We start from the raw sequence: 14,273 nt of genomic DNA, 5'->3' as shown, positions 1-14,273 counted from the left end.
AAAATTGACGAATAATCTATTTTCTGCTGTTATGAAAAAGTCGAAAGTCGAGTTTTTGGACAAAAGAAATAATCGCCAGACCGAAAAATCACATTTTCAGTTTTAAGCCAAAATCGAAAAGTCGAAAATCGATTATTGCTTTCCATTACCTATCCATACGAGATGTTATGCATTTAGTGGAATTATATGGAAACATTCAAATTGAAAATCTAACGAGTTTTGATTCATGTTTTTCAAAATATTCAATCAAATGTTAAAAAAATATTAGTTTTATAAATTCCAATAATTTATAGACATTTCCTTGTTTTGTTTACATTTACCGGTGACACTAACATTACAAACAAAAACAAATTCCTATGTGGTTGTTGTTGAATTGTAGTTGTTGTAGTATTTACTCTATCTCTTCATGACTCCATAGCAAAGTTTAGTGGCTTAAAATAAAATAAAATATTTTTGATTGCTTAAGCTGGAGTATTCCCCCAATGGCTTAACTTCATTTATTACCCTCTATTGCAGAGAGTAATGTTTTTAAAACGAAGTGACAGTGTTGCAAAATTTTACTGATCGCTACCAATATCATGATTTCATCCAGACGAAGGGAATTATCAATTGACTCTTTAAGTGTCTAGTATTCTCAAATAAATGAGAATCACACTCACTTTTCGGCTATTCCAAAAAAACATCAGAACAAAAATATTTGCAAACAACTATCAGCACGTATCAACTAAGAACACATCGAGTTCTGTAAGGTGAAAAACATCAGTTGCCTGTGAGTGATTGTTGTTGGAATTTATTACAAACTCCCTTGGCCGTGCCATTCGCTGTTACTCTCTGTAATAGAGGGTAATAAATGAAGTTAAGCCATTTGGGGAATACTCCAGCTTAAGCAATCAAATGAGATTGAATCTTCAACAATAAACAAAACAAACATAAAATAAAACATAAAAAAAACATGTATCCCAAATTGAATTTTTATGAGAATAAGTAAAAAAGTGTAATTCGGATTTGCCAACAGAGAGAGAGAGATATGTATGTATATCCTCAGCCAGTGAAAATAGGAAAAACCAATTTTTTTTAATAATGACGTCTATAATATATATTCATTTTAAATCAACGAGTTCCTGCTAATTTTGTGAATTTTTATAGGTATTGTTCGGATATTTATGAAATTTACACTTGCGCTAGAAATTGACACTTCCGTACTCGTGTATGGGCTGAACGAATGCCGTGTACACAATCGAAATCTTTTCTGATTTATTTAGGGTATTTTCAGATTTTTTTCTTCATGCGCAGTAGCCATTTTAGTTGTTGGCCTTAGGATTTTTACAGCTTTAGGGTAATTACCCCAGGAAATATGAACTTGCCCCCGAACATCTTAAAAGAAGCCGGGTGGACAACCAGCTTCAAAACGAACCGAGATATGCCCTTAAACTGTCCTTAAATTTTTAAATTTTGTGTGGACCGATATAGTACATATTTGAGCCTAATCTATGTCTGGAGAAAATTTTACGATGCGCAAAGTATAGACGAAATGGGCTAATTTCTTCATGAGCTATCGTTTGCACCATTTCAGTGAACATTTTTGCACTTTTGAAAGAGAGGCGTCGAAAAGAATGGGCCTATAAAGCCCACCTCCAAATTAGTCTAAGTTTGGACAAAATATTACGAGGGGCAAACCAAAAAAGTTCGAGAGTTTTCATGCACGCCAGCCAGAAAGACAAAAGGACAGGGTTAAACCGACTCCAAATTGTCTGAAAATGATTGTGTCCAAACATACTTAGGGTCCAAAACAATTATTTCGAACATAACGAAGAGGATGTACCCTCAAGACGCAAACATACCCGAAGTGCCAAGAGGATACTCTTCTTATATCAATAATGGTATCCGATTCTTGTTTAGCTTACTGATATGGGATATCCGCTGAGATCAATGTTAGGCCTGTCCCTCACTCACATGAGCCTCAACAGCAAAAAACAGCTGCGAAGATAGTGTGAAGACCTGACCACCGCCATCGAGATTTTCAAACGCAAAAATTGTCCGGAAAAACGTCAAAATGGCCCATGACCACTTCACAGGGACCCATGGCAGCATCATGCCTGGTTTCTTATTTCTCAGGCAGCGACCCTAACCGGCAATAATCGATTTTTCGAGTTTTTGATTTTGGTATAATATTAAAAATACGATTTTTCGCTTTGGCGATTATTTCAATGGTCTTAAAACTCGACTTTCGACCTTTTCATAACCACAGAAAATCTATTATAATCGACTATTCGTCGATTTTCGAGCTTTCTTTTGAAACTGTAAAACCGCCAAAAATGTAAAACCGCCAAGTCAACAATAAGTATGTCTGGTTACTTTTCCAGCAAGAACTTTCTCAGAGAGTAAGGAGTTTTTATTCTCTTTTGCAAGAAATTTGTAAAAAGTAAACAGACACCTTCCCAGCAAAAACCAGCAAGCAATCAGCTGACTTGCCAAAACAGAACAATTTGTTTGCCAATGAAGGAACCAAATGAAGCAAAAATGTTGTATTTTATTAAAAAATAAAAAAGAAAATGACCCAAATATGGATTTTTTCCACTTTGCAACTATGTTCTACAAAAAAATATTACAATAAGACTTGCTATTTCCGCAATAAAATTGTTTTTATTTTTGCCTTATTAAGGTGAAGGTCATTTATAGGGTAACCAGACAGATCAAATCTATTGGTAAATTCGAAAATCGATCACAAGATAATCGATTATGCGATTTTCCTTCCAGCCAAAAGTCGACCACGATTTTTAGAGTTGAGACTGCAAAAAATCGATTAATCGAAAGTCGACTTACCTATCCCTATAACCGGCGCTGTCTAAAGGCCGGTAAAGTTTTAATGGCAGATAGTTTTTATGACTACCATGGTCGGTCGGTCGACTCCTAGGCTAAACATTACTTTTTTAACATTGGCAAAAATTCCTCAGCCTATTGTAGGCGACATTTTCTCAGTTCCTCAGAGAAGTTTTACTGCACAAGTGGTGTCGTTATATGATCGAAACGTTCGGACTCGGCGAGAAAATGTTTGCTCCATATCTTTTGGGCTAATATAACCCTTTTAGGGATGTTTGTGGGAAATAGTTTTATTTTATACCCTCCACCATGGTATGGATGGTATATTAGGTTTGTTTTTCTGTTTGAAATAATCATTTGCTACCCTATAAAGTATATATTTTCTTGATCAGTTTAAAATTCTCAGTAGATCTGTGCATGTTCGTCCGTCCGTCAATTGCAATCACTCTAGCATCCACAAAACTGGAGATAGGACGCTGGAATTTGGGAAATCTGCTTCTTTTGCTTGCAGGCAGGTTAAGTTCCATGACGAGCTATATCGGTCCACGTTTCGACATAGCCCCCCGATTTTCGGGATTTTGAGGATTTTAGATATCATTTTCAGCCGAACTAGCTGTAATTTGACATTTGAGGTTCCCAGTGGTCAAGAAACTTTTCCACGAAGAATCGTCAGAATAGATCCATGTATTGGTATAGCCCCCATAGAACAGTACCTCCTTATTTTCGGTATTGTCAGGAGTTTTGCTACAATTTTTTTGCCGCAATAGCTGTAATTTAACATTTGAGGTTACCAGTGGTCAGGAAATTTCTCCACCAAAAATCGTCACCAAAGGACAATGTTTTGATATAGCCCCCATATAGCGGTACCGCCCGATTTTCGGTATTATGAGGATTTTAGCTAACATTTTCAGCCGAACTAGCTGTAATTTCACATTTGAGGTTCCCAGTGGTCAAGAAACTTATCCAACGAAAATCGTCAGCATAGGTCCATCTATTGGTATAGCCCCCATATAATGGTATGTCCCGATTTTCGGTATTTTGAGGATTTTAGCTACCATTTTCAGCCGAACTAGCTGTAATTTTGCATTTGAGGTTCCCAGTGATCAATAAACTTCTCCAACAAAAATTATCAACATAGGACTATGTTTTGGTATAGCCCCCATATAGCGGTACCGCCCGATTTTCGGTATTTTGAGGATTTTAGCGACAATTTTTAGCCGAACTAGATGTAATTTGACATTTGAGGTTCCCAGTGGTCAAGAAACTTATCCAACGAAAATCGTCAGCATAGGTCTATGTATTGGTATAGCCCCCATATAGCGGTACCTCCCGATTTTCGGTATATTGAGGGTCTTAGCTACATTTTTTGACAATTGGGTTAGATTGGGACTTATACGCATTTGGCGTACCCGTGGTCGAAAATTTGTTGTACCTAAAATTGTGGACAGGAAAGGAAACTAATTATTCCATTTTAAGAATATTTTATGGTGTAGGGTATATATGGGGATTTCTGAGTGAAATCGGACACTTTTTCAAGATGAGGTTTTTGATTTCCTTTATTTTTTGCTGTGGTGATGCTGCTCATTAGCAAAACATTTTAGTATATTTTCAGATTTTCCAGAGATATCGCACCTTGGAAAAGTCAAATTCTGTAAAAACTACATGCAAAGAAATTCTCATAACTTCTTTAATATTGGCCCAATTTGAAAAAATCTTTTTTGTATGTTTTGTTGTTTTATCAGCTATTAAATAAAAAATAGCCAAAAAAGTGCACAGTGGGCTTGGATGCTATTTTCGCGATTTAATATTTAAAATCAATTTTTAAAGACGTTCGACCCCTTCCATTTTCTTTAAATTTTTTTGGTCGGACGATTACTATTTTTTCTGAATTTTTTTAAAATTTGTCAATACAATGTTTCCTTAATACCTTTGTCCAACATTTGTACTTCCTGTATTTTTGAAGCTAAGAGTACATATTTATCATTATATATTATATATTTATCATTAAAAATAGAAAAAAATGAACAGTGGGCTTTAATGGAATTTTCGCAGATGGATTTTCAAAATCAAATAATGACGCAGTTTTTAAAATGTTTGATATAAATTCATAAATATAAAATCAAAACAAATATTTATAAATTAAACTTTTATTTTTTTAATAAAATAATAAATTTTGCACAAAGGTATAAAGGGAAAATTGAATTGACAAATTTTAAAAAAATCAGAAAAAATAGTAATCGTCCGAACCCCATAACCACATAGGACTTAAAATTTTTGTATTTGAACGTACTTTAATACAAACAAATTTAAAGAAAACCGAAGGGGTGGAACATCTTTAAAATTTGATTTTAAATATTAAATCGCGAAAATAGCGTCCAAGCCCGCTGTGCAAATTTTTTTGCTATATTTTATTTAATAGCTGATAAAACAACAAAACATACAAAAAAGTTTTTTTTTAAATTGGACCAATATTAATGAAGTTATGAGTATTTCTTTGCATGTAGTTTTTACAGAATTTGACTTTTTCAAGGCGCGATATCTCTGGAACCGTTAGTAAAAAAAAAAAAATCTGAAAATATACTAAAATGTTTTGCTAATGAGCAGCATCACCACAGCAAAAAATAAAGGAAAACAAAAACCTCACTTTGAAAAAGTGTCCGATTTCACTCAGAAATCCCCATATATTTTCTTATGCATAATTTCTATTCAAAAGATTCCCCTTTAATATTCCACAATGTTTTTAGACATCGTTCAAGAACGCACATTTTTCCATCCGAAATCTATTTTTCTTAAAAAATTTAACCCTCTAAGTTTCAACTAAATAAATGGGAAGTAAACCTTCGAGATTGACTAACCCGACTGACTTCTAAATCGACTACCAATTATCTTAAAAGGATTTTGCTCAAAACATACTCGATGAGGCACTAAAAGCTGAGGGTATAAAAAGTACAACAGTAGTGAATGAAACCGGTGCATAATAATGTTAAGTAGTGTGGGGTATCAAATGACAGGTAGTTTTTTTCAGTAGTATAATAATATATATTTAATATATTTTTTTTTATTTTGCGGATTAGGTCACTGTAACACTTGAAACTTTCTGTTCTAGTTCAACGAAGTTTTTAAAGATACAAATCATGTATTTTTTCACGTAAATTTGTAAGTCGACTGCATTTATCCTTTATCGTGCTAATTTTTCTTATTTGATTTTTGGTTTAGTTATGAATCACACAAAATGAAGTCACAAGGATTAAAAAAACAACAACTTATTTTAAGGGGTTGTTAGCACATATTGCACCACACACATAGTCACACAAACACATACACATGTTTTTATAGGTTCTTTGGCAAAGCCGAATTGGACGTCTTGTATGTTTTCTTATTTGTTTTGGCTTAAAAAATCAATTTTGTTTCTTTAGGATTTGTGACACAATTTTTTTTTTCATTGAGGTTTCCTTAAACTAAAGAACTGTGAACTTTTATTTAAAATATTTTAAAACTTTTAGCAATTCACAAGTTGTTGCTCTCACATTTTTGTTTATTTTCTTGTTATCATTTCCATTGAAATAAGTATTCTAATTAGAAATTATGTAGTATGTACTTTTCATTAAAATTTTATTATCTATTCACTCTCTCTGTAGGTGGCCGCCACAAAGGGGATTAACACATCAGTTATGTTGTTTTGTTTTTTGTTTTCAATTTTTTTATTCTTCATCATAATTTTTTATTATTTTTCTTAATTAATTTCACACCAAGCGTAACATCAACACAAACAATATTTGATTATTCTATTTTCTTCGTTTTGTTTTCTTTTTAAAGAATTTTTTATTCACTCAAGGGAAGAACAAAAACAAAAATATAAACTGAATTTTTTATCATTATCAACATCATCCATCACAAAAACACAACAACCAACCATTCAAAATAAAAACAAGTGACTGCATTTAGGCTTTATTGTTGTTGTTATTATCACTCTTTACGATAAACTCGCGCGTTTCCTTCATTTAACCGCTTTTCAAATGTTTACGTTTTGTTTGCAAAATGAAACTGAATCAAAGAAATTTCCTCCAGTCAAATATTGCTGCTGTCTGACTCTGTTGCTCGGCAACATACCGACACACACACACACTAACAATAGTATCTCAAACATTGCGTGTTTCGTTAAGTGCATAAGGGAGAGCGACTTAACGAAACCCACCGAAGAGGAAATGGTATTCTCTCTCGCTCTTTTGTTGAAATTCTCTCTCGATTATGTTATTTTCCGCTGTTAACATTTGTAAACAATGCAAAGTTAACAGGAAATGGAAATTATTGCCGGTTATGTTTTTTATTTCATTGTACACAATCCTACAGAGGCAGTGTTGCCGCTTGGCAATATAAAATATAATATATAAAATATGAAATATAAATTGTAAAATAAAAATAAAAAATATAAATTATGAATTATAAAATATAAGATATAAATTATAACATATAAAATATAATGTATAAAATATAATACATAAAACATTAAATATAAATTATAAAATATAAATTTGAAATATAAAATGTGAAATATAAAAAATATAAAACACAAAAAATCTATTATATAAAACCGAAATGACGTTCGTTCGTGAATCAAAAACTCGACCAATTCACAACCGATTTGTTCCGCGTTTGTTCTAAAATATTTGTATTTATCTAAGGAAGGTTTTGACATATTTTATTTTTTGATATCGCGAAAAAATCCGCGGATATTTGCAAAAAATATATTTTGAAGAAAAATGTTCAGCGTTTATTAGTACATCGCCTGAAAGTAACATTGGCTATATAAATCCTTGAAATTCCACGTTCATCGGGAGATATAGCATCTGATTCGGAGGTACAATAACAAATATATATGATGAGTGCGAATATCTATAGAACGGTAAAGGATATTGCCTCCAAATTTGGAGTGTGTGATGGAAATTGTTCAAGGAATACATTTGCCAAATTATACTGAAATCGGTTCAGATTTGGATATAGCTCCCATATATATTTTCGGCCGATTTTAGGTATTTGATGCACCAAACACGCTATGTATATCCAATTTCTATGAAATTTGGAATGTGTGATGGAATTGTACGTAGAGATAAGCGTACCAAATTATATAGAAATCGGTTCAGATTTGGATATAGCTCCCATATATATTTTCGGCCGATTTCAGGTATTTGCTGCACGAATCATGCAGTGTTTATCCAATTTCTATTTAATTTGGTATATGTGGCGAAATTGGATGTGGAAATAAGTATGCCAAATTATATTGAAATCAGTATAGATTTGTATATGACTCCCATATATATTTTTGGCCGATATCATGTATTTGATGTACCAACCACTCGAAATTTGGTTCGTGTTACAGAATTTGGAGTAGAAATAAATTTTCCAAATTATATTGAAATCGGTGCAGATTTGAATACAGCGCCCACATATATTTTTCAGCCGATTTCATGTACTGGATACACCTAAAACCATATATATAGCTTTCTCAGAAAGATTTCCCTTCTTAATGAAGAATGAAAAGAAATAACTGCAATTGAAATGTTGCATGCAATCCCTGCGGGAACTTTTTAACGGTAATGCAAAAGTGACAACACATTTCTTAATATATAAACCATACAATTATAAAAGTAGCCGATATAAATTCAATTAACATTCCAAAAAGTTTATGTTTTTCTAATTGTGTTTCCTTTCAAATAATGGAAATGTATAAAATACTGAATGTCATAGATGAAAAGTTTAATTTTTATGTGTGTCTGCGTACTTCCTAATTTTTTCTTTATATAACTGTCAAAATTGGAAACATTTGTAATACGTATTACAAATTATAGAAGGGAAACATTCATTGAAATATCCGATTTATTGTGAACAACAACAAAACAACAATCTTAATAGAATGCCCAGACGAAGTAGAAATCACAACTTTGGTCGACGTACGAATAGTGCGAGATTAACAGCTGCCGTAAGATCTGCACTAAGCGATGAAGAACGTTCGCAACAAAGTCAAGCTGCACAAGAACGAATGGCACGATCGCGTTCTCGATTAAATGAAGAACAGCTACAAGTACGGAATATCGAAGATCGAGAAAGAATGAGACGTAATCGGTCAGGTGGACGATCATATCTGGACAATTTGTCGCAACGAGTACGTAGACAATCGCGTGTTAGATTAGAATTGAATCGTGCGGCATTCAATTATGATAGCACGATTGATTATAGCTCGCTTCCGGATGTTGCGATTGGAACAATGAACAACTTTTGTGTACATTGCAATGCAGTTAAATTCAAAACGGAAGCGCCAGGTTTATGTTGTGCAAATGGTAAAGTTAAATTACCTGCCTTAAATCAACCACCAGAACCATTACGAACGTTAGTTTCGGGTACAACACCAGAATCGAAACATTTTCTTAAGAATATTCAGTCATACAATTCCAGTTTCCAAATGACTTCTTTCGGCGCAACAAATATAATTAGTGAGGGCAATTTCATGCCAACATTTAAGGTAATTAATTAGTTCTGAGAAATGTGCAATTATTGTGATTCTCATTCTGATTATTATTCTTTAATGCAGATTCAAGGTCAGGTTTATCATCAAGTGGGGTCATTGTTGCCATTTGCTGATGCCAATTATCAATTTTTGCAAATATATTTTATTGGAAATCAAGCCGAAGAACTAAATCAACGATGCTCTATCTTTGCAAATGTTAGAAGACAGATAGTTTCAGAACTGCAAGATCTATTTCATCAACACAATGAATTAGTTAGATTGTTTAAAACGGCATTGAATAGAATACCATCTGATGATCACAGAATTGTTATTAGAGCTGATAAAACACCGGTTGGGCAACATGAACGAAGATTCAATGCACCGACTATCGACGATGTGGCAATTGTAATTGTTGGAGAACAGTTTCACCAAAGAGATATTGTTATTCATCGCAGAAATGATCAACTTCAACGCGTTTCTGAGCTTCACCGCTGTTACGATGCTTTGCAATATCCAATTTTGTTTTGGGAAGGTGAAGACGGTTATAATATCAATGTCAGAATGCATGATCCTTTAACTGGTAATAACTGAAAATATAACGTTACAAATAACAACTGAAACATCATAAAGTTCGGCCGGGCCGATCATTTATACACTACACCATCGGGCGGGACCGTTATGAAAGTATATACTAAAACGTGGACCTTTGCCAATATCTAATAGTTATAATGGAGACTGAATGACTAATGTGTGTGACATCAAATATCGAACATCGGGAGGTACAGTTCTATGGGGAGTATATTAAAACGTGCACCTAGATCAACAAATTACTGGGGAAAACCCCAATCGAAGACTAACACCAAATTCAGCCATTTTGATAGTATAATGAGACAAAAAAAAAAAAAACAAAGATATCGAGTTACCGCTTATGGGGTGTTATTGAATCGTATATCCATATCTAACACTTTTAGTGGAGAAATTTGCCAAATGTGGAAATTACTACCAATTCGGTTGTCAAATGAGACTAATACCTTCAAAATTCCGTAAAGTGACGCGTCGCTTTATATGTGGATATACCAAAACGTGGATCTATATAAGAAATTTTAGTAGAAATGATTTTTAGCCTATGGAATCACTAAATAACAAAGTACAACCTATTCGGTGTGCAAATGGGGCCAATACCTTCAAAATGCCTTAAAACATCGACGCGTCACTTTGTATAGGGACTATGCCAAAACGTAGACCAACATAGGGAAAGTTTTTTCGCGCCTACAAATTCCTACAAAATTTTATTGACCTTCTTCAATCTGTTCGGAAGCTAAAGTCATTTTCAAAGGTAGAATTGGCTATATCGATGTTGAATTGCACGCTGATCAGTAGTGCGATTCTCTAACTCATTTTTTGAGTTGAAATATTTCGGTAATGTTATCGCTAAGTTCCACCGATAGAAAGAGTGCTGTCAACTTATATTTGAAGTTTTCATGCATAATTTTGCGTTTTAATTTTACCGACAATTGTCGGTAACTCAAAAAATGAGTTAGAGAATCGCACTACAGGAATATATATACTTTGCGGGATTTAAAATGATTATTTTGAGGAGTTACAGGAGGAATGACAATCTTTATATACCGTCCATAATATGGTGGAGGGAATACAAATAAAATTTTAATGGTTCTTTAAAATTCAATTTCAGGATTGGAAACAAACAAAAAGGTCAGTGCAATGAACTATTATGCATACAGATTAATGATACGTAGGAATGAGAATAATCACATTTTGAAATGTCAGAGATTGTTTCATCAATATGTAGTTGACATGTATGCCAAAATTGAATCTGAGCGCTTAAACTATATTCGATTTAATCAAGCAAAATTACGTGTGGAGGAGTATATACATTTGCGTGACGCTGTGAACAATGATGCTAATATTAACCCAAATGACATTGGTTCGGTAACAATTTTGCCGTCTTCATATACAGGTAGCCCACGACATATGCATGAGTATGCACAGGACGCAATGACTTATGTTAGAAACTACGGTCGTCCGGATTTGTTTATAACGTTCACCTGCAATCCACAGTGGACCGAAATTAAAGAACATTTATTGCCAGGTCAAACACCTATAGATCGGCACGATATAACGGCACGCGTATTCAAACAGAAGCTAAAAGTTTTAATGGATATGATTGTGAAACATAAGGTGTTTGGTGAAGTACGATGCTGGATGTATTCAGTAGAATGGCAGAAAAGAGGTCTTCCACATGCTCACATCTTAATTTGGAACGTGAATAAAATAAGACAGGATGAAATTGATGCCATAATATCCGCCGAAATTCCTGATCAAGCTACCGATCCAGAATTATTTGAAGTTGTCACCAAAAATATGATACACGGTCCGTGTGGACAACTAAATATCAATTCGCCGTGTATGGTTGACGGAAAATGTTCTAAACGTTATCCAAGAGATTTGATTGCTGAAACTATTACCGGCAATGATGGTTATCCGTTATATAGGCGACGATCTACTGATGATAATGGCAAATCGACAACTGTGCATATTCAAAATCAGGAAGTTGAAGTTGACAATCGATGGATCGTTCCTTATTCCCCGCTGTTATCGAAGACATTCAAAGCTCATATCAACGTTGAATTTTGCAATTCAGTAAAATCCATTAAATATATTTGTAAATACATAAACAAAGGAAGCGATATGGCTGTTTTTGGTGTAGCTGACCCCAATCAAAATGATGAAATAACTCAATTTCAATTAGGACGATTCGTTAGCACTAACGAAGCTGTGTGGCGGATTTTTTCATTCGCAATCCATGATAAACACCCCACTGTTGTTCAATTAGCGGTACATCTTGAAAATGGTCAACGTGTGTACTTTACAAATCAAACTGCATTGCAAAGAGCAGCATCACCACCACCTACAACATTGACCGCTTTTTTTAATTTATGCGAAAGTGACACCTTTGCAAGAGGATTGTTGTATTATGAAGTTCCAAAATACTACACGTGGAATAAATCACTAAAAGTTTTTCAAAGGCGTAAACAAGGAACACCAGTTGAAGGTCATACAAATCTGTTTTCAACAGATGCATTAGGACGGCTATATACAGTTCATCCCAATCATAATGAATGTTTCTATTTACGATTACTATTGATCAATGTTCGTGGACCAACATCATTTGATAATTTAAAGACAATTCATGGACTTATGTGTGCAACATTTCGCGAAGCATGCCAACAATTGCATTTACTTGAGGATGACACTCATTGGGATGCTACACTTGCCGAATCATCCATTATTGCTCCACCTCATCAAATTAGGACATTATTTTCTATAATAATAGCAACATGTAGTCCATCAAATCCTCTTGAATTATGGAGAAATTATGCAGACTTTATGTGTGAGGATATTTTGAATCGAATGCGTAGATCCACTTTCAATCCGAATTATCCAATGTCATCAGAAATCCACAATGAAGCATTGATAATGATTGAAGACATTTGTCTTGCAATTGCAAATAAAGCATTATCACAATTGGGTATGGTATCGCCAAACCGCCCAATGCACAATCTGTTAAACCGAGATTTGCAACGTGAACATAATTTTGACTTTAATGAGTTAGGTGCATTTGTTGAATCAAATTTGCCGAAGTTAAATGCACAGCAAAGAAACATTTACAACACACTGATGCAAACAGTTACAAATAATAACGGTGGATTTTATTTTTTAGATGCACCTGGTGGAACAGGGAAAACATTCCTCATTTCAATAATTTTGGCAACAATCCGTTCACAAAATAAGATAGCATTGGCTCTTGCATCATCTGGAATAGCTGCCACATTGTTAGATGGTGGTAGAACAGCACATTCCGCACTTAAGCTGCCTTTGGATATGAAATTCAATGAGAATCCCACATGTAATATCAGTAAGTCATCTGGAATGGCAAAAGTTTTGCAACAGTGTGCTATTGTCGTGTGGGATGAATGTCCAATGGCACATAAAAAATCATTGGAAGCTTTTGACAGAACCATGAAAGATCTAAGAACGAATGGACAATTATTCGGTGGAGCCTTGGTATTGTTGGCAGGGGATTTTAGACAAACTTTACCTGTCATTCCCCGATCGACTGCTGCTGACGAATTGAACGCGTCTTTAAAATCTTCAATTTTGTGGAAATATGTAAAGAAATTAACGCTAACAACAAATGTACGTGTTCAATTACAAAACGACGTATCGGCTGCTGAATTTTCTTAGCAGTTGCTAAAAATTGGAGATGGAAAAATGCCGATAGATAATGAAACAGGGCTAATCACGCTACCAACTGATTTTTGTCGCATCATTCAATCAAAACAAGAGCTAATTGAAAGAGTTTTTCCAGATATTGCACAACAACACAAAAATCATAGTTGGTTGAGTGAACGAGCTATATTAGCGGCAAAAAATAAAGATGTCAGTGAAATTAATGAGGCTGTTTTAAAGGAGATACCAGGCCAATTATTCACATTTAAATCAGTGGACACCGTTATGAATGAAGATGAGGTGGTCAATTATCCCACAGAATTTTTAAATTCACTTGATCTACCAGGACTTCCACCACACAATCTACAATTGAAAGTTGGAGCACCTATTATTATGTTGCGGAATCTGAATCAACCAAAATTGTGTAATGGTACAAGACTTGTGGTAAAGAAATTAATGACCAATGTTATTGAAGCCACTATTTTGAACGGAAAATTTAAAGGTGAAGACGTCTTAATTCCACGTATTCCAATAATACCAACAGACATGCCTTTTGAATTTAAACGTTTGCAGTTCCCAATTCGACTTGCTTTTGCTATGACAATCAACAAATCACAAGGACAATCATTGCAAGCGTGTGGTTTAAATTTAGAGAATTATTGTTTTTCACATGGACAATTGTATGTAGCCTGTTCACGTG

At 34.1% G+C, this 14,273-nt stretch overlaps 2 protein-coding genes across 5 annotated transcripts in view; one reads left to right on the top strand and one right to left on the bottom strand.

Moving 5' to 3' along the window:
- The window catches only part of spir (spire type actin nucleation factor), a 261,309-nt gene extending 254,438 nt beyond the window's left edge, over window positions 1-6,871 (bottom strand). For 2 of the 4 annotated variants that reach the window (XM_073971127.1, XM_073971130.1), the window contains exon 1: window positions 6,734-6,871. The gene's annotated coding sequence lies outside the window, so the exon portion shown is untranslated. Of the gene's footprint in view, window positions 1-6,418 lie in introns of all 4 variants that reach the window. The other 2 variants (XM_073971128.1, XM_073971129.1) reach the window with 2 other exon arrangements.
- Window positions 6,872-11,273: 4,402 nt separating this feature from the next.
- Window positions 11,274-13,588, top strand: LOC141392550 (uncharacterized). The gene has a single exon (XM_073965486.1). It carries the CDS (start codon window positions 11,315-11,317, stop codon window positions 13,586-13,588), a length of 2,274 nt encoding a protein of 757 aa, XP_073821587.1. The 5' UTR covers window positions 11,274-11,314.
- Window positions 13,589-14,273: the final 685 nt, after the last annotated feature.

This window comes from Musca autumnalis, unplaced genomic scaffold (assembly GCF_047663935.1).
Source record: "Musca autumnalis isolate F117 unplaced genomic scaffold, ASM4766393v1 scaffold_2, whole genome shotgun sequence".
Lineage (NCBI taxonomy): Eukaryota > Metazoa > Arthropoda > Insecta > Diptera > Muscidae > Musca > Musca autumnalis.
The sequence above is the reverse complement of the archived record's forward strand: the minus strand, read 5'-3'. Positions and strand labels throughout refer to the sequence as shown.